Source organism: Eremothecium cymbalariae, chromosome 3, assembly GCF_000235365.1.
Source record: "Eremothecium cymbalariae DBVPG#7215 chromosome 3, complete sequence".
Classification (NCBI taxonomy): domain Eukaryota; kingdom Fungi; phylum Ascomycota; class Saccharomycetes; order Saccharomycetales; family Saccharomycetaceae; genus Eremothecium; species Eremothecium cymbalariae.
This window is the reverse complement of record NC_016451.1, coordinates 1,161,070-1,179,482: the sequence shown is the minus strand read 5'-3', so window position 1 is coordinate 1,179,482 and position 18,413 is coordinate 1,161,070. Positions and strand designations below refer to the sequence as shown.

Below are 18,413 nucleotides of genomic sequence, written 5' to 3'. Positions count from 1 at the left end.
GGACCTCCTATTCTCGATAGTAATCTACGTAGAAGCAAAGCTACGCATAATTGCTTGCTTAAATAAACATCACGTGCCAACACAGACGTTAAACGTCCAGTTCCAGTTGTCCTCGAGAAACTGCATATCCGCGGAACTTTGGATTCGCAGTTGACACCCAAGCTCGAAACCACCCAACTCGAAACCACAAAAATCCCCAGATTAATGGTGCTCCAACTTTGGTGAATTAGCTTTTAGTTCTAGGAAAGCTTGGAGATTTTCGATAGTCACATATTCTATCTGCTTATCTCTTACATTTTGCATATCCTTTATACTGCTGGGTTATCGCGACGGTACCCAAGAGAGTATGTCCAAAAAAGAACAAGCTATTACTATTACTCATCATGGCTCTTTCTCTACGTAGCATTTTCAAGACGAAACCAAAGACTATATCTCTATCGGCTATGTATGCAGTAGTAACGAAAGAAATTTTTTTAACTCGCAGGGACTTGTATGTACACCCCCATATCATATATATATATAAAATGCTAGCAGCTAGTAGTAGTTATACTTGTTAATACGGAGCTACCGTCTGTGGTTCTCGAAGTCTGTACCATTACGAAGTGAACATGTAATCACACTTTTAGCCCTTTTTCCGTGCCGTGGTTTAGGGACCAGCGAGGCCCAAGCCAGCTGTACAAAAAGAAAAAATTGACGCGATCGGATTGAGATTTTTAAGACAAAACACAGCAAAAAGTTACACGCTATACATTATAATTGCCCCCCTACCCTTTATTAACACAAGGTTATTATTCTTGATCGTGTTTGGAGTGTGCTAAAGCGTACAAAGGATAGGAAATCAAAGGATGTCAAGCATTATAGAGGCTTCAGCAGCGTTAAGAAAGAGGAAGCATTTGAAAAGGGGTATCCAATTCACTTTGATGGTGGTTGGGCAGTCTGGGTCTGGGAGGTCGACATTTATCAATACTTTGTGTGGGCAAGAAGTTGTTGAAACGTCTACTACTGTTATGCTCCCTAATGACGACTCTACGCAAATTGATGTACAATTGAGAGAGGAGACGGTGGAGCTGGAGGATGATGAAGGCGTAAAGATCCAGCTAACCATTATTGACACACCGGGATTTGGAGATTCTTTGGATAATTCGCCATCTTTCAACATGATATCTGACTATATTCGCCATCAATACGATGAGATTTTGTTGGAGGAGAGTCGTGTGAGAAGAAATCCTCGGTTTAAAGATGGGAGAGTGCATTGCTGTCTTTATTTGATTAATCCTACGGGACATGGTTTAAAAGAGATTGACGTTGAATTCATGAGGCAGCTAGGTCCTTTGGTGAATGTTATTCCTGTGATCAGCAAGTCTGATTCTTTAACACCAGATGAATTGAAGTTGAACAAAAAATTGATTATGGAGGACATTGATTATTATAATCTTCCAATTTATAGCTTCCCCTTTGACCAAGAAGTAGTTAGTGATGAGGACTATGAAACGAATACGTATCTGCGTTCTTTGCTACCATTTTCTATAATTGGTTCTAACGAGACATTTGAGTCATCTGAGGGGGCTGTTGTGCATGGTAGGAGATATCCATGGGGTACAATTGATGTTGAAGACCCATCGGTCTCCGATTTCTGTGTTCTCAGGAATGCATTGCTAATTTCTCATCTAAATGATTTGAAAGATTACACTCACGAGTTACTATATGAAAGATACAGAACAGAAGCATTATCTGGCGACATGCTGACTTCCAGCAGTGTGTCCTCAAAGTTGAATAACGGCTCCACCGAATTCATCAATTCTCCTGCTTTGTCTGGTACTGGTTCTGATTCTGTTCGGGGGAGTGGAGCACCAGAAGCAGAATCTCGTAACTCTAGCACCAAACAGTCATCTAACCAAGACACCTATTTGGCACGCGAAGAACAGATTAGATTGGAGGAAAAGAGATTGAAAGCATTTGAAGAAAGAGTTCAACAAGAGTTGCTATCCAAAAGACAAGAGTTAATGCGGAGGGAACAAGAACTTAGAGAAATTGAGGAAAGATTGGAAAAGGAAGCTAAATTAAAGCAAGAATTAGAGGAATAATAACAAATAGTAACGGTGCACAAAATGTTGACAGAATAGCTGAAAAAAATAAAAGCGTCATAGGCTAGTTAGAAACGTATATACCCCCACATCTAAAAGTGAAAGTATTTTTGATTTTTTGTAAACACTAATAATATGTTATATTATACACGCTATTCAAGCTAGAAGTATCATATTTGTGACTTTTGGATAAAAATTCGCTTTTCAGCTCACCTCAGTGATCTATTTGAGCCCTAAATTTCAATTGGATTGGGTTCCGTTTTGCCTTACTTCTGAGGTTGGAAAAAACTTCGTATATATTTAGCGTAAATTTTTGAAGTAGCCCGAAAGTCCTCTACGTATACCTTAACCTCCTGCGGGATAGAAGTAAAAACGTGGGAAGCACGTGAGAATGGGTCCAGGTGGATTCTCTCGAAACATGCTACCTTTATGTTTTTACCATAGATTTATGATGGCTGCAATTTTAAATGATGAGGAACCAGATAGGGACAACAGAGTCTTTCAATGACGAAGAACGTCTATTATTAGCCCAGTTTTTAGTAGAGCTTGGGCACCAAACTGAACGTTGCAGCTGTTGAACCTTAGAATAACGATAATAATAAATAATAATAATAATAGTATCTTGAAACGTAAAAATATATATACACATACGCTGAGTGGGATATTCTCCAGTATCTTACTGTATACATCTCAGAAGAACTACTCTCAGCTCTAATTGCTGCCTCCAGCTACTTTCCATGATTTCATACCTTCGTGGGATACGAACTGTAACATCTTGCTTTCAGCAGAGGATGAGTCTTGTGAAGTAGGGGCACTGAATGAAAACTGGGGCAACACAAGCACGTCACCAACTAGTTTTGGAATGTTAATGTTATGGAATTCCTTCCACGTGATTTTTTTAAGGATGCCACTCTGAACATAATCATTGAAATACGTGAATACAACGTCTGTCCAAATACCTGAGCCAGTCCATCCCATTATGTTCAAATCATTCCTTGCATTTAATTTCAAATCGTTACGCTCCATACGGCTCAACGTTTCTTCGGTAATTTTGGCCACCACTTCTCGTATTATTGGATGCCCCGGCTTAGCCTGAATAACCCAGGTACCAAACTGTAGCCTTCTGAGATAGTTAGACCTCCAATCCGGTCTCTTGGCATCATGTTCTATGCCTATTATCAAACCTATCTCTTTAGGAGCCACATTTTCTGGGATCCAATTAGGAACTGGCTGGTATGGATTGGTGTCAATATCTGCATACACACCTCCACGGGCCAAAAGAATTAAATATTTGAAAAAGTCCACTTGCAATATTTTCGTTGGTAACTTTTCATATGCAGTAATCACTTCAGGTATAGAAGCATATAGGTAATGAACTAAAACACTGGCAGTATCATCATTAACTATTTCGTGAACGAAGCCCGGGTTTTTCGCACCCCAATATCTTTCGTAAGTACGAAGGTTCTCTTGCATTCTATCATCGAGATCAGAATAAGGCCATGTTTGCCATATGTAAGCAGGGAATTTTTTCGTAGTACCATACTCATACATAGCTGCTAACCTCTCACGTAAAGTCGCATGGCTCGATGGTTGCTTCAACTCCTGTATCTTCTTTTCCAACACTTTCCGTTCCCTATCTAACCTTCTTATCTGGTCTTCCTGCTTTTTTAACAACTCTTCAGAAAACCTTTCAAATTTCTCCATTATCTTGTCTCCCTTGCTGTGGGAACGATCCAAACTCTGCGTTAACTCCTTGGGTAGACTTTGCAATAATGTCTGCAAGTCTGTTGGGTTGGAGCGACTGACAAATCTTAGTAACAGCAGAGACCCCATGATTATAGGAATCGCCAAAAACAAATAGCGTCTCCAGTTATTCGAGTTCTTCTTGGTCATCTTGAAAACCTACCGACGTCTGCTGTTCATTCAACTCGAGAACACCTGCTGTATAGTTGAGCTAATTAACAAGAAATAACTACTACCAATATCAAAGTTCAGGATGAAATATATCGAAATATTAGTCACCATATACGGATTATATAAACAGACCATCATCAACTATAGTAAATTGGTCTGTTATTGCCGTTAAAAGATGGAAGCCAGCTTGGATACGCTCAGGCAAGGAACTAACACCATCGGGATCATCAGTGTAACGCTTTAGTTGTACGAGTTCCTCAGGTACATTAACAGGAACGTTCACACTGATTATGATATCGGTTTCGACATCTTCAAGTCTAATCAAGCTTAAGCACAAAATAAGTGTCTCACTGAGCTCTTTTTTACCCCATTTCAAAACTGTTTCAACGGCTATGCATCTCTGAACAGCACCCTTTTGTTCGTGGTACAAAATGGTCCACGCATTAGTTTCGTTTATAGATGAAATTTCTTCCAAATGCACATGCAGCGCCTTAACATCATCTGTTTCGTCTACACGCTGCAGCAAATCAAATATGATGCTCTCATTGGTGCCCAATCCATCATCAAATTTCTCTGGCTCTTCTCTGCTATTAACGTAAACTTCTTGCGTGTCTGGTACTTCTCTGAGGATTGAGGCATCGAGGAAGCCCTCAGGAACTACTGTCGTGATAGCACCTCCATAGAGTGCCTGTTTAAGAAGCATAAAGCCTTATCGAAACTAAGTACCAGCCCCACTCAAAACTCTCTATAGAAGTCTTCCTTTAGTGTTGTAGTAATAAACCATTATAAGAGGCCGTAGATGAGCTATGCTGCATGATCTTTGTGATGCTGAAAAATTGTTACCCGGATATATCAGGTGGCAAAACTCAGCGTTCAAAATCATCTTTTCCCAAGAACGTCATCTTATATCTCCCCTTTACCTGACCCAATTAGTAACTAAGGTAATCAGTTAACGGTCAAACTCCATTCAAAGCATCCAACTAAAACATTAATATGTCTGCTGGTGGTGAAATTGATGAGAGTTTGTACTCTCGTCAATTGTACGTTCTAGGTAAGGATGCCATGTTGAAAATGCAATTATCTAATGTTCTTATTGTTGGTTTAAAGGGTCTTGGAGTGGAAATTGCAAAAAACGTAGCCCTTGCAGGTGTTAAATCATTGAATCTATATGATCCAGAGCCGGCTTCGCTACAGGATCTTTCAACTAACTTTTTTCTAACTGAGCAAGATATTGGCCAACCTAGAGATCAAGTCTCAGCTGCAAAGCTCGCCGAATTGAATGCGTATGTACCTGTTAGGGTTATTAATGCTTTAGATGAAGCAACATTATCTGAATTTCAAGTGATTGTGACCACAGATACAGTTTCTTTGGAGCAAAAGGTTAAGTTAAACAACTACGCACATAGCCATGATATTAAATTCATTGCTACAGAGACAAGGGGTTTGTTTGGTTATGCTTTCGTGGATTTAGGTGATGAGTTTGTTGTGATTGACACAACAGGAGAGGAACCAAAATCAGGAATTATTTCAGACATTGAGCCAGATGGAACTGTCACTATGTTGGATGATACTAGACACAACTTGGAAGACGGCGACTATGTTAAGTTTTCGGAAGTTGAAGGGCTTGAGGAACTGAATTATGGTACATCGTACAAAGTGGAGTCTTTAGGACCTTTTGCTTTCAGGATCCAATCAGTAAAAGATCTAGGAACATATAAGAAAGGTGGAATATTCACCCAAGTCAAAATGCCTAGTACCATGTCATTCAAAGCCTTGGAAGAGTCCTTGAAAGACCCTGAATATCTCATCTCCGACTTTAGTAAGCTTGATAGATCAGCTCAGTTGCATCTAGGTTTTCAAGGTCTCCATCAATTTGTTATCAAAAATAATGGTCAGTTTCCAAGGCCGTTGAATGATGAGGATGCAAACCAATTAGTTAAACTAGTTCATGATTTAGCTGCTCAACAACCGAATGTTTTGGGTCCTGATATCCCTGTAGATGAAAAACTAATTCGGGAGTTATCCTATCAAGCGACAGGTGATATTCCTGGTGTTGTAGCATTTTTTGGTGGCTTCGTTGCTCAAGAAGTCTTAAAAGCATGCTCTAGTAAGTTCACGCCATTAAAGCAATTTTTGTACTTTGACTCGCTAGAGTCCCTACCTGACCCTTCTAAGTTCCCAAGAACCGAAGTTAACACTTCATCTATTCAGTCCCGGTATGATTCGCAGATCGCTGTGTTTGGTATCGATTTCCAAAGAGCGATAGCTAACTTGAAAGTTTTCCTTGTTGGTTCAGGTGCCATAGGTTGTGAAATGTTGAAGAACTGGTCCTTGTTGGGGCTAGGGTCGGGTCCCGATGGTAAAATCATTGTTACCGACAATGATATCATCGAAAAATCTAACTTAAACCGTCAGTTTTTGTTTAGGTCGAAGGATGTTGGCAAAAATAAGTCTGAAGTCGCAGCAAAGGCAGTAGAGGTAATGAACCCAGACTTAGTTGGACATATTGATGCTAAATTTGATAAAGTTGGAGCTGAAACCGAAGAAATTTTTGATGGGGAATTTTGGCAAGGCTTGGACTTTGTGACCAATGCATTGGATAACGTTGACGCACGTACCTATGTGGATCGCCGTTGCGTCTTTTACAAGCTACCTTTACTTGAATCAGGTACTCTTGGTACTAAAGGTAATACTCAAGTGGTCATTCCAAAGTTAACTGAATCGTATTCTTCATCCAGAGATCCTCCAGAGAAATCTATTCCATTGTGTACACTAAGATCTTTTCCTAACAAAATTGATCATACTATTGCTTGGGCCAAATCCCTATTCTTGAGCTATTTTACAGAAGCTCCAGAGAATGTTAACATGTATTTGACTCAACCAAACTTCGTAGATCAAACTTTGAAACAAGCTGGAGATGTTAAGGGAATTCTTGAATCAATTTCGGATTCCTTAAATAACAGACCTTACAATTATGAAGATTGTATTAAGTGGGCAAGAATAGAATTTGAAAAGAAATTCAACCACGATATACAGCAACTATTGTACAACTTTCCCAAAGATGCAAAGACGTCAAGTGGGGCTCCCTTCTGGTCTGGCCCAAAGCGTGCCCCAGACCCGTTAGTATTCGATATATTCAACCCATATCATTTTCAGTACATTGTTGGAGGCGCGAGCTTGCATGCATTCAATTACGGTCTAAAGGGGGATGACGGTGAGCCTGATATTGAATATTATAAGCAGGTTTTGTCGACTGTTAACGTCCCAGAATTTACTCCAAAATCTGATGTAAAAATCCAATCAAGTGATGATGAACCTGATCCAAATGCTAATAACCACTTTGAAGGTGATGTGTTGGAGCAGTTGGCGATGTCTTTGCCGGATCCGTCTACTTTAGCCGGTTTCCAAATGATCCCAACAGAATTTGAAAAGGACGATGATACTAATCACCATATTGAATTCATCACTGCGGCTTCTAACAATAGGGCATTAAACTATCACATTGATCCGGCTGACCGTCAAAAGACAAAATTCATTGCAGGTCGTATCATCCCGGCCATCGCAACCACTACAGGTTTGGTTACAGGTTTAGTTAATTTAGAGTTGTACAAAGTAGTGGACGGGAAAACGGATATCGAACAGTATAAAAACGGCTTTGTTAATTTAGCCTTACCATTTATGGGGTTTTCTGAACCAATTGCATCTCCTCAGGGTAAATACAACAAAAAAACATATGATAAAATCTGGGATAGATTTGACATCCAAAGTAACATTAAATTAAAAGATTTAATAAAGCATTTTAAAGAGCAGGAAGGATTGGATATCACCATGTTGTCATATGGCGTTTCTTTATTGTATGCTTCATTCTTCCCGCCTAAGAAGCTGAAGGATAGACTAAATTTACCAATTACAGAAGTTGTCAAGTTGGTCACAAAGAATGAAATTCCCTCTCATGTGAACACTATGATCTTAGAAATATGCGCTGATGATGAAGAGGGTGAAGATGTTGAGGTTCCTTATGTTACTATTCACTTATAATTAATTATTTAAAGTTTTTAATACAGCTTTTTTTAGTAAACCTAGCTGTAAATGTATACTGTTCATATTTCTACTTGTGCTTAGGCCTCTCCGCTGGTGATCATTCTATAGAAATCACGGCGTGAGTCGGATAATTCTTGGAAGGTACCTTCTTCTGAGATTCTACCATTTTTGAAGAAGAGTATCCTGTTGCATGATTTCATCATCTGGGTATTATGGGTAATAACAATAGTGGTGATACCATAAAGTGAGCTTCCAACCAAACTTGCTATAGCTTGTGCATTTTTAGCATCCAAAGAGGACGTACACTCGTCAAGGATTAAAAGTTTCGGCTGACGTAGTAGAGCCCTTCCAATTGATATCCTTTGAGCTTGACCACCAGATATCAAGTTCGTATCGATTCTTGTGTTAAGACCTTGTGGTAATTCTTTAACGAAATCAGCAATACCCACAAGAGAAAGCACCTCGAAGATTTGTGAGTCCGTCACAATCCGATCTAGACCATAAATCAAGTTATCTCTGATAGAACCATCAAAGAATTTTGCTTTCTGTTCCACCATTGAGATGTGTTTTCTTAAGGAGGACAAATTCCACTTGCATATGTCAGTATCGTCTATAAACACTGTATTTCCATTAACCGGATACAAACCACATAAGATTAACCCCATAGTAGACTTGCCTGATCCAGATTCTCCAACTATTGCAAGATTTTCACCAAAATTGATAGTGAGACTCAGCTTCTTGTAAACTTCGACATCTAAAGCAGAGGGATATGCAAAGGTTAGATCTTGTATACGTATTAGTGGGTTCATATGGGATGGCTTTTCAATTGGTTCTGTTCTGAAGTCATCATCAATACTGAGGAAGTCAGACCTTGTGTTGAGGATTCTAAATACGTAGGTTGCCGCCCTCCGACCACGACTGAAACTGGGAACTTCATACATTAGGGCGGAGCATGTCATTATAGTGAAGACCAGTAATGTAAAAGTCTGCAACAAGTTATCTGGAGTATATTCTCCATCTACAACCAACTTAATACCATAATAATAAAGTATTGCCTGTACTCCTATAACTAAGGCATTTGATAAAGCCACACCAAATCCAGTAACAACAGCTCTCCTTCTGGACTGATGCTTCATACCCTCCTCTAACATTGTATATTTGTTCGAGAAATGAGATTCTAATTGCAAACATCTTACTGTTTTGATACCTTTAACAAATTCAAACATATTGTTTTCCAATTCAGCAACCGCAGTCTTGTAATCTGTCTCATACTTCTGTAGTACACCACCATATATCCCTGTTACTCCAATAAACAACGGAATAGTAGATATACAAACTAGAGATAGCTTCCAGCCTGAAACAAACGCCCATGCTAAACCAATAGCTGAGACAAAAATCAATGTTGTTACAGCGCTTAAAAACCCGGAAACCAGGTATCTTAAATCCCTCAAGTCATTTAAAATCAACGCGCTAATTTCTGATGGCTTGTTGATGTCTAGACTAAACCAATGGACATCTTGATTAGATATACGATCCATTGCCTTAATACGCAAAGACATGATCCATAACTCACTACATACACTGAGGATAAACTTCTTTAAAAATGTGAAACAACCATCTGTAACAGAGACACAAATAACAACAAGCGACCACTTCATCAAGTAAGGTGGGGACCCAGTGCCATCATTTTTGGGAACGACACCACTTAATAACTTAGAGAACGTATACGAAAATACTGGGTTAATGATACCAGCTAGTGCAGAGAAGGTTAAACCCCAGAGCATGTAGAGCCTGTTAACAGTAGCATACATCTTGCAAATTATGGTCCATATGGTCATTATGACTGGTTTACTTCTTTCTTCTAGTTTCTTTTCCAAGTCCACTCTACCTTCATCGGTTACCTCACGGGTATTCACTAATCGTTTATTTCTTCCTTTCATAGTAGAAGAATAAACATGCTCATCAGGCATGATAGCACCCTGGAAATAACTACTCAACCTCAGTGAGAATATTCTGCTTCCAACCATCATACTCTCATTCCCGGCTATAGCCAGAGAAAAACGCCTCGTGTCATAGCTTACAACTGTATTGTCTTCTTCTTCACTTTCTTCACTTACAATACCACTTCCAGTCGTCTCTTCAGTGTTCAATCTAATGGCTTTTTCATGACTGGCTTCAATCGCCGACGGATCAGATGGGATAACTGCGTTATGTAATTCAGTAAACCGGCCGGAAGTATAAGACAATAAGTCACGTTTATAACCGTGTTCACCCACTTTGCCATCTTCCATCAGGTAAAGATAGTCATCATCCAGAATGTGTGAGAGTTCGTGAGTTAGAATTATTGTTGTTTTGCCGGCTCTCCAATTCCTTATCACTTCCATCAACAAATCTCGATGAATAATGTCCAAGGCCGAAATAGATTCATCCAAAATCAACACAGGTGTGTCCCGTAAAATGGCACGGGCCAATGCCACCCTTTGTTGCTGACCCCCGCTCAAAGAAATTCCGTTGCTGCCTATTACAGTGCTTAAGCCATCTGGAAGATCGAAAAGGAGTTTCTCTAATAAAGCCATCTGGCATGCCCTCTTAATAGAAGCTTCATTTTTATTATCATCTTTAGCTGTAAGCAACAGATTATTCAGCAAGCTATCATTAAATAATGTGCAGGATTGTTCTACTAACGTAATATTTTCCAACAGCCACGAATCCTTCGTAGCTCTGATATCTAAAGTACCAACTTTAATGGTTCCCTCATAATCAGAATATAACTTCAACAATAGATTACTGAGAGTAGACTTCCCAGACCCAGACTTACCAACGATAAAGGTAATTTTTTCAGGATAAAAGGTCAAGCTAACATTATCAAGTGCATATTCATTCGGTCTAGATGGGTAACTGAAGCTCACGTTTTCGAAGGTTATCTGTTTCGGAAAAACTGGTGACACGAACATGCCTGATATCGGAGAAGGAAAAATCTCAAATGTTTCTCCTCTTCTCCCGCGCAGAGCATCAGACTCCGACTCAACCATGCTTAGGATCTTCTGAAGTGCAACTTTTCCTTTTTGCATGATGACAATATGCTGTAAAGTATTATTCAAAGTAGTACCCAGTAGAATGCATGCGGAAAAACATGTGATAACCTGGCCTGAGTTTAGCTTACCTCTTTTGATCATTGTGTTACCAAACCAGAAGCCTTGCACGAACATTATCAGGGACAATCCCCGTAAACTAGCTTGGTTTGCAGCAGCATACTTTGACAAATTAATAAAAAACTTACTACATTTCTTGACACTAATGGAAAACTTCTGCAGCTCAACCTGCTCAGTACCAAACAACCGGATCAACTGAGGAGCTTCCATCGACCAAGTCAAAATAGACGCCGCATGGGATGTCTCCGTGTTCTCCAACTCCGTATACTTCTCCACAAGCTTGGAAAAGATTATTGCAAGTGCTATGATCAATGGAGTACTGGCCAGAATGACAAGGGTGAGTGACCAAGAGAAGTAAAGCGACGTTGTAAGTAACGTGACAACTGTAACTGCATTCAGAAACGTGACCGCCGACGATTCAGCCGCACTAGATCTTAACTCCTCCACCCCTCTATGGATTTGGGTAAAATCACCCTCCAGGTTCTCATTAGTGTCATACCATGCCATCGTCTTACTAAGATACGCACCCAGCAACCTGCGTCTCACACGGAAACCCTGACGCTCTCCTAGCAACATCCACGAACTGAGAGTTGCCCAACACAACGGTAAACCACCAAATCCCACAATCAACAGAGTCATTGACCTCAACTCCAACTCGCGCATAAAGGCATTTTTAGATGTAAACGTCCCAATCGCATAATCCTCTAACAGCTGAAAAATCCTACCTGTCAAAACTGCTGTCACCGGAGGTACCAACCCATATAATAACGTCGAAACAAACATCAAGAATAATAATAGAAAATCACTAGTTGCATCAAGATGCATATATATATTGGACCCTCGTCCAAATATCTTCGTGAACAAACCCCCCATTCTCTTCTTCTATCTCACCACTAGTAATAATTTGACTACTGCCTCTCGCTCTAAAAGATATCAACTACTTATGACTAGCAACGGGAAAAAACCTTCTATTTAACATAGATCTACTCAGAAAGCCTTGGCTTTTGTTTACCCGAATCTTGTACATATATATATCTATACAATGTATCTTGACATCCATCCCGAATTGCTCTTGATTCTACTATATCATTTCGCCATACTTTTCAAGCCTTGTTCAATGCACGGTACCTACTCTATCTACTATGTAAAATTCTTTACTTGCGATAAAACGCAATCGCAGTGCCCTGTTATCGCGACAAGGGGCTCCCTGCTCTTTCTTCAAAGACGTACAGAAGGCAAAGAACAGAATTTTACTTTGATAAATAAGACAAAAATCGCCAAACTCAAAAAACTATGCCACCATTTTGCTGCATAGCTTATTATACCAGGTGCTCTGACTTTTTATTCAGAACGGCATAACATTTCGTGATCTAGAGATATCGTGAGGCTTTTGACACCGCGTTTTGTGTTCTATTATGTTTCTAAAATGGCTGCGCAGCAGCTGCGCTGTGATGTGTTGGTTGGGCTTTTTATAAGACTTATCCATTGTTCTGTTTCGACTGATCTCAGCTGTCTTCATTTTGAGTCACGTGCAAATCATGTGATCTTATCACGTGCTTGGATGGGGTTCCCCCATCCAAATCACATGGCAGCATCGAGGAAAGAAGTGCGTATACAATTATGTATAAATAAAACAATCTTCACCACATTATTATACAATAGTGCTAGGGACAGATTCGAAGCTGCAGCAGCAAAGTGAAAACAAGGCCCAGCGTCAGCATATCAGGCACACAATATAGATACATTGGGAATGGGCATTGAGGACTGGAACTTGAACGAACTGTTAAAACAGGCGGTGACGGATATCGATTCTGACCAGCAACACTTTCGGCTGGCGCTCTTTTTTATTGTGTTCAATCCTGTTTTCTGGAACATCGTGGCGTATGCAGAATACAGGACTCATTTTTTGACCAAGATTGCAGGTGGTGCTCATCGTGGCTGTTATATTTTGGCGGCGGTGATTTTTTCGTTGGGTGTAGTTCGTGATTATTTCTTCAACAGGGCTTTGGACAACCAAGTTCCGTCGCAGTTTTTGGAGTGGGAATATTTCAGGCCCCTTGGATCGGTATTCTTTGGATTCGGTCAGTTACTGGTGGTTACTTCTATGTGGCAGTTGGGTATTACGGGGACGTACTTGGGTGATTACTTTGGGATTTTGATGGATGAAAAGGTTGTTGCCTTCCCATTCAATGTTTGTAATAACCCAATGTACGTTGGTTCTGCGTTAAGTTTTCTAGGTGTGGCTTTATACCGTGCCAGGGCGGCAGGGGTGTTCTTGGCGCTACTTATGAATACTATGTACTCGATTGCATTGAAGTTCGAGGAGCCATTTACTGCAATGGTTTACGGCAAACGCGCAGAAGAGAAGACCAAGAAGTCGAGTTAGCCAACCGAGAATTGGAGTCTTCAAGGCTTCTTTTGGGTAGTAGCACCTGATATAAATATATACATATATTATGTAATGTATATTTGAAAGCATATTTGAATGATTTTTTCTGTCATGCTGACCATGTCACGTGAATTTCTTGGTCTATATCTACGGAAAAAACCGCCAAAAATAAAGTGCAATTACCTGCCTTCAGTGGGAATTGAACCCACGATCCCCGCATTACGAGTGCGATGCCTTACCACTTGGCCATAAAGGCTATCTGAATCAGATGGTCACGTATGTTAGACATACCACCATAAGCATCTAAATGCTGTTGTCGTTTGTCGTAAAATCAAAAGAGCATCCCGATAGTTATGATAGTCAGGCTAAGGAGCATCTGGATAGTCACGAGAACCAGAGCCATCAGGCAACGGTGAGGTATTATAATTGTGTCAGGACCCTACATACTGATTAATAAGTCGCAGATCTCATGTAGGACAGCAGCAAACTATATAAGGAGACCCAACTAGCTAGATTAGAATAGTTAAATTAGATACTAGTTTCAGCTAGATCCCTAGAAGGTAATTGACCAGATTAGAGACTATACAAACAGTAACTGATCCTCAACATAGCACTATCCAGCACGTGAAGAGAAGTTCAAGCCACTGAGCTAAGATGCAGGTTAACTATGGAGAGAAAATTACCATCAACTCAGATTCAATGCCACACACCTCACCAAAAGACTGCCATCGTAAAGTCAGCATATACTGTTATATATACACATCTACACTACTCGTAGTATCCGTTTTACTCAAAGAGCTAGCAGGGTGCAAACTGGGTCCGTTGTTTTCACTAGGATTACTGATCCATATACTACATACATCAATTTTAATACTGTTTTAGTGTGACATCTTTTAGGGTTGTTAAGCCATAGGAGCTGACATGACCACTTGCATCCAGCTGATTGTTGACAGTGAAATACGACAATCGGTGGTGCATTACCGACATCGAGAACTGATAACTCAAACTTGTCTCAAGTGAAGGCCACGGTGAGTGCTAGCGGTGAAAGCCATGTTAGGTTCGATAGTTGGATGCTCTTTTATCCCTAGCGGGTTGAAAAACACGCTGTGACGTGTCTCTGACTGTGCGGAAAAGAAGGTTCACCATCAACGTTTGATGCGATGGTGGCGCACTTATCCCGTGCTTTTAACCAGGCAGTAACTATAAATCGGAAGCTCAACGAACTCTCTGAATATGCTCATACTCGAGCAGCATCCTTTAGTAGCTATCTTGCGCAATTTAAACACCGAGTCGTGTTACTCTCCCCAGAAGTCATTGGTTCCCCTTGAGATACGTATCTCTTTATAGAATAGAAAAATGACATTACAACTCAAGATATGGACCTCTTTTGAGGCTCCAAGTTGCAGAGTGACAGCTACAAGGTGATAAGAAATAAATAGTTGATTGGTGCGGTTGCGATATTCTTTTTCAATAAACAGCAGAATCTGAATTTAACATATCTCGGCAAATAAATTATGACTTAACTTGGCATTGATGTTGCTATAAGCGAATATATAGCCTCTAATTAAAGGATATATATCCTAGTTGTAATTATACGCATGCTGTTTGGACGAAACAATGATATTATAAACGGAGGGATATGTTACGAGTGGCTGTCCAAAATTTTATTTTATGTCGAAGTATATATGGTCTAAACGACTGAATGGAACTATTGAATTAGTGCTAACCTTATTTGTACCCATAATGGTGTCATAAAATTGAAAGATCATTCAAATACTTTTTCTACTAGACGAGATGACCAAATAAATGGTTGGGTCTACAGCATTGTTCTATCATCATGTACACATGTAGTGTATCCGCGATAACTAGCTAGGGGTTGAATCTACAGATATCTCCGAACGCTAGGATTATCAAATGGTACCAATAATAAAATCATTAGAATTCAAACCAATACTATAATTATCAGCAACTGGTCGGTGTCAGTGTTTTCAATTAATTATCATCCATCCGATGACTCGAAAAAGCACAATATTGTTATACGAACACAACTTAACTAAAATATGATATTAAAGAGCAGTAATCAAGACACTCAAGAAGCACAAAATAAACAGGGATGATCATTAGAACTAAACGGTTAAACTCAAACGATATTTGTATTATTTGATGGTCAGATGCTGGTTTACCAGCTGCGTAAGAAATGATGATGCGAGGAAACTGAAAAATTTTCAATGAAATGATGTACTTGAAGTATTCTCTCGAATCGAGTATACGGAGGTTACGTATCTGGACCCTTTGCAGTTGTATTAATCGTGTATTATTGCGTAGCGCAGCAGCCATAGTTTAGTGATATATTGCAATGCCACCAAAGAAGCAAGTTGAAGAAAAAAAGGTTTTGCTAGGTCGTCCTGGTAACAATTTAAAAGCTGGTATAGTCGGTTTGGCTAACGTCGGAAAATCCACTTTTTTCCAGGCAATTACTAGATGTCCATTGGGTAATCCAGCCAATTATCCTTTTGCTACTATTGATCCAGAAGAGGCTCGTGTGATTGTGCCATCTCCAAGATTTGATGCTCTTTGTGATGTATACAAGCCGGCATCGAAGGTTCCTGCTCACTTAACGGTGTACGATATTGCCGGTCTAACCAAGGGAGCAAGTAAAGGTGAAGGGTTAGGTAATGCATTTTTGTCTCATATTAGATCTGTGGATTCTATTTACCAAGTTGTGCGTTGTTTTGACGATGCCGAAATTATTCACATAGAAGGCGATGTGGATCCTGTTAGAGATTTAGATATTATAAACACAGAATTGAGATTGAAGGATATAGAATTTGCTGAGAAGCACCTGGAGGCTATTGAAAAAATTACCAAGAGAGGTGGCCAGTCTTTAGAAGTCAAGCAAAAGAAAGAGGAGGCAGTTTTGGTAACAAAGATCATTGAGTTGTTGAAATCAGGACAAAGGGTGGCCAACCAAAATTGGACCACAAAAGAAGTGGAAGTTATCAATTCTATGCTCTTATTGACCGCAAAGCCATCCATATACTTGATTAATCTCTCTGAAAGGGATTATATTAGAAAGAAGAACAAACACTTGCTAAGGATCAAGGAATGGATTGATAAGTATTCCCCCGGAGATTTGATCATTCCTTTCTCTGTCTGCTTAGAAGAAAGGTTATCCCATATGGAGCCTGAAGAAGCTGAAGAAGAATGCAAGAAATTAGGAGTTCAATCTTCTTTCCCAAAGATTATTACAACCATGAGACAAAAGTTGGACTTAATTTCTTTCTTCACTTCCGGTAGTGACGAAGTTAGAGAGTGGACCATCAGAAAAGGTACCAAAGCGCCACAGGCCGCCGGTGTTATCCATAATGATTTGATGAACACTTTCATTTTGGCTCAAATCATGAAGTATGAGGATGTAATGGAATATAAGGATGATAACGCCATTAAAGCAGCTGGAAAGATGCAACAGAAGGGTAAGGATTACGTTGTTGAAGACGGTGATATAATCTATTTCAGAGCTGGTGCTGGAAAGAACTAAGCTGATTACATATAGGTATATAGATATATATCTATTGAAGCTATAGTTATAATACTGCGTCGTACAGTTATACTTCAATTATTTGTAGGTGAGCACTTCAATGGGTATACAATTCTGCATATCGCTGCATATGAATGATATATAAGAAAAACAATCAGCATATTTACAAGTAGTTAGCAATCACAATATATATAAACAGTTTAAAACAAGAAAGAATACCAGTTATCCTTTCTTTTTTGACGCTCAGCTTCGGGAACAAAAGCGTCGATGTGTTCTTCAATCTTAGCTTGCCCAGAGGCCTCATCATACTGCCTACCTAAGACATCAATAAAACGACCCTCTGGGTCCATTAAATAAAAGAAAATAGAATGATCAACCAGATAATCTTGTCCTGGTTTCAAGTTGGGTGGTGTAGAGAAATATACCCTATATTGTTTGCATGCATTCTTGACTGCGTTATATTCACCAGTTAAACCAATAATATCAGGATGGAATTCAAGTAAATATTCTTTAAGAATTTCTGGAGAATCTCTAGCTGGATCACACGTAATGAACACCGGCTGCAGCTCGATATCCTTACTTTTCAATCCATCCAGCCATGCTGCCAATTTATCCAACTCAGCTGGACAAATATCAGGACAACGACTGAACCCAAAGTATATTATAGAAAACTTGCCCAAAAGGTTCTTCTCCGTAAAAACATTCCCATTAAAATCCACCAAACTAAACGGTCCACCCACAGAAGGCTTACCATAACCACGATTAGCTTCCGCCTCCCGTTCCACCTCTAACCTCTTCTTCTCTTTAGAGAACAAAAAATAAAGACCACCACCAAGAGTAATAAATAGCAATGCAGCTTTCCATGTTGTAAACTCAATAGCATCAGAAATGTTCTTCTCACCGTGACTATTATTGGAACTACTTCCACCAATTGGAATTCTACTCAATGGCCTTTTTTTAGTAGGGGGCTCTTTTTGTTCTTGTAGCTTATAAACATTACAAGAAAGACATCTGATCGCAGCACCATTATATCTTAAAGACGCCAACGGCAACCTTGTTAGACGAAGAATACCTCTATAACCTCCTAAAACACTCATCTAAATGATATTGATTTGAACCTTTCTAACCCAAAAGCACAGTTGTTCGTAGAATGAAAAGAGAACTCAAAAATTTCACGGACGTTAAAATTCAATTCCTGTCATTGAAAGGCTCAGAAAGCGAATCTTGAACAATTATCATACACGAACTAGAACAATTACATTTTGAACTAAGATAGCTGTTCAAGCATAAGTTAG

The 18,413-nt window shown here is 39.6% G+C and overlaps 8 protein-coding genes and 1 non-coding gene across 9 annotated transcripts; 4 read left to right on the top strand and 5 right to left on the bottom strand.

Annotated features, from left to right (window-relative positions):
* Window positions 1-845: 845 nt before the first annotated feature.
* On the top strand, window positions 846-2,084 carry CDC11 (septin CDC11; the record flags this gene model as incomplete). The annotated part of the gene is made up of 1 exon (XM_003645846.1): window positions 846-2,084. The coding sequence occupies one exon, from the start codon at window positions 846-848 to the stop codon at window positions 2,082-2,084; it is 1,239 nt and encodes a 412-aa protein (XP_003645894.1).
* Window positions 2,085-2,795: 711 nt separating this feature from the next.
* On the bottom strand, window positions 2,796-3,977 carry HOC1 (alpha-1,6-mannosyltransferase; the record flags this gene model as incomplete). The annotated part of the gene is made up of 1 exon (XM_003645845.1): window positions 2,796-3,977. One exon carries the CDS (start codon window positions 3,975-3,977, stop codon window positions 2,796-2,798), a length of 1,182 nt encoding a protein of 393 aa, XP_003645893.1.
* A 139-nt stretch (window positions 3,978-4,116) lies between these two features.
* On the bottom strand, window positions 4,117-4,701 carry MOG1 (Ran GTPase-binding protein MOG1; the record flags this gene model as incomplete). Its single annotated transcript, XM_003645844.1, has 1 exon — window positions 4,117-4,701. One exon carries the CDS (start codon window positions 4,699-4,701, stop codon window positions 4,117-4,119), a length of 585 nt encoding a protein of 194 aa, XP_003645892.1.
* Window positions 4,702-4,991: 290 nt separating this feature from the next.
* UBA1 (E1 ubiquitin-activating protein UBA1) lies at window positions 4,992-8,036 on the top strand (the record flags this gene model as incomplete). Its single annotated transcript, XM_003645843.1, has 1 exon — window positions 4,992-8,036. The coding sequence occupies one exon, from the start codon at window positions 4,992-4,994 to the stop codon at window positions 8,034-8,036; it is 3,045 nt and encodes a 1,014-aa protein (XP_003645891.1).
* Window positions 8,037-8,116: 80 nt separating this feature from the next.
* Window positions 8,117-12,064, bottom strand: STE6 (ATP-binding cassette a-factor transporter STE6; the record flags this gene model as incomplete). The annotated part of the gene is made up of 1 exon (XM_003645842.1): window positions 8,117-12,064. The coding sequence occupies one exon, from the start codon at window positions 12,062-12,064 to the stop codon at window positions 8,117-8,119; it is 3,948 nt and encodes a 1,315-aa protein (XP_003645890.1).
* An 877-nt stretch (window positions 12,065-12,941) lies between these two features.
* On the top strand, window positions 12,942-13,577 carry OPI3 (bifunctional phosphatidyl-N-methylethanolamine N-methyltransferase/phosphatidyl-N-dimethylethanolamine N-methyltransferase; the record flags this gene model as incomplete). Its single annotated transcript, XM_003645841.1, has 1 exon — window positions 12,942-13,577. The coding sequence occupies one exon, from the start codon at window positions 12,942-12,944 to the stop codon at window positions 13,575-13,577; it is 636 nt and encodes a 211-aa protein (XP_003645889.1).
* A 187-nt stretch (window positions 13,578-13,764) lies between these two features.
* Ecym_3610 lies at window positions 13,765-13,836 on the bottom strand. The gene has a single exon. It is a non-coding gene; the product is annotated as a tRNA-Thr (tRNA).
* Window positions 13,837-15,936: 2,100 nt separating this feature from the next.
* Window positions 15,937-17,118, top strand: OLA1 (Obg-like ATPase; the record flags this gene model as incomplete). The annotated part of the gene is made up of 1 exon (XM_003645840.1): window positions 15,937-17,118. The coding sequence occupies one exon, from the start codon at window positions 15,937-15,939 to the stop codon at window positions 17,116-17,118; it is 1,182 nt and encodes a 393-aa protein (XP_003645888.1).
* A 200-nt stretch (window positions 17,119-17,318) lies between these two features.
* Window positions 17,319-18,215, bottom strand: Ecym_3608 (SCO family protein; the record flags this gene model as incomplete). Its single annotated transcript, XM_003645839.1, has 1 exon — window positions 17,319-18,215. The coding sequence occupies one exon, from the start codon at window positions 18,213-18,215 to the stop codon at window positions 17,319-17,321; it is 897 nt and encodes a 298-aa protein (XP_003645887.1).
* Window positions 18,216-18,413: the final 198 nt, after the last annotated feature.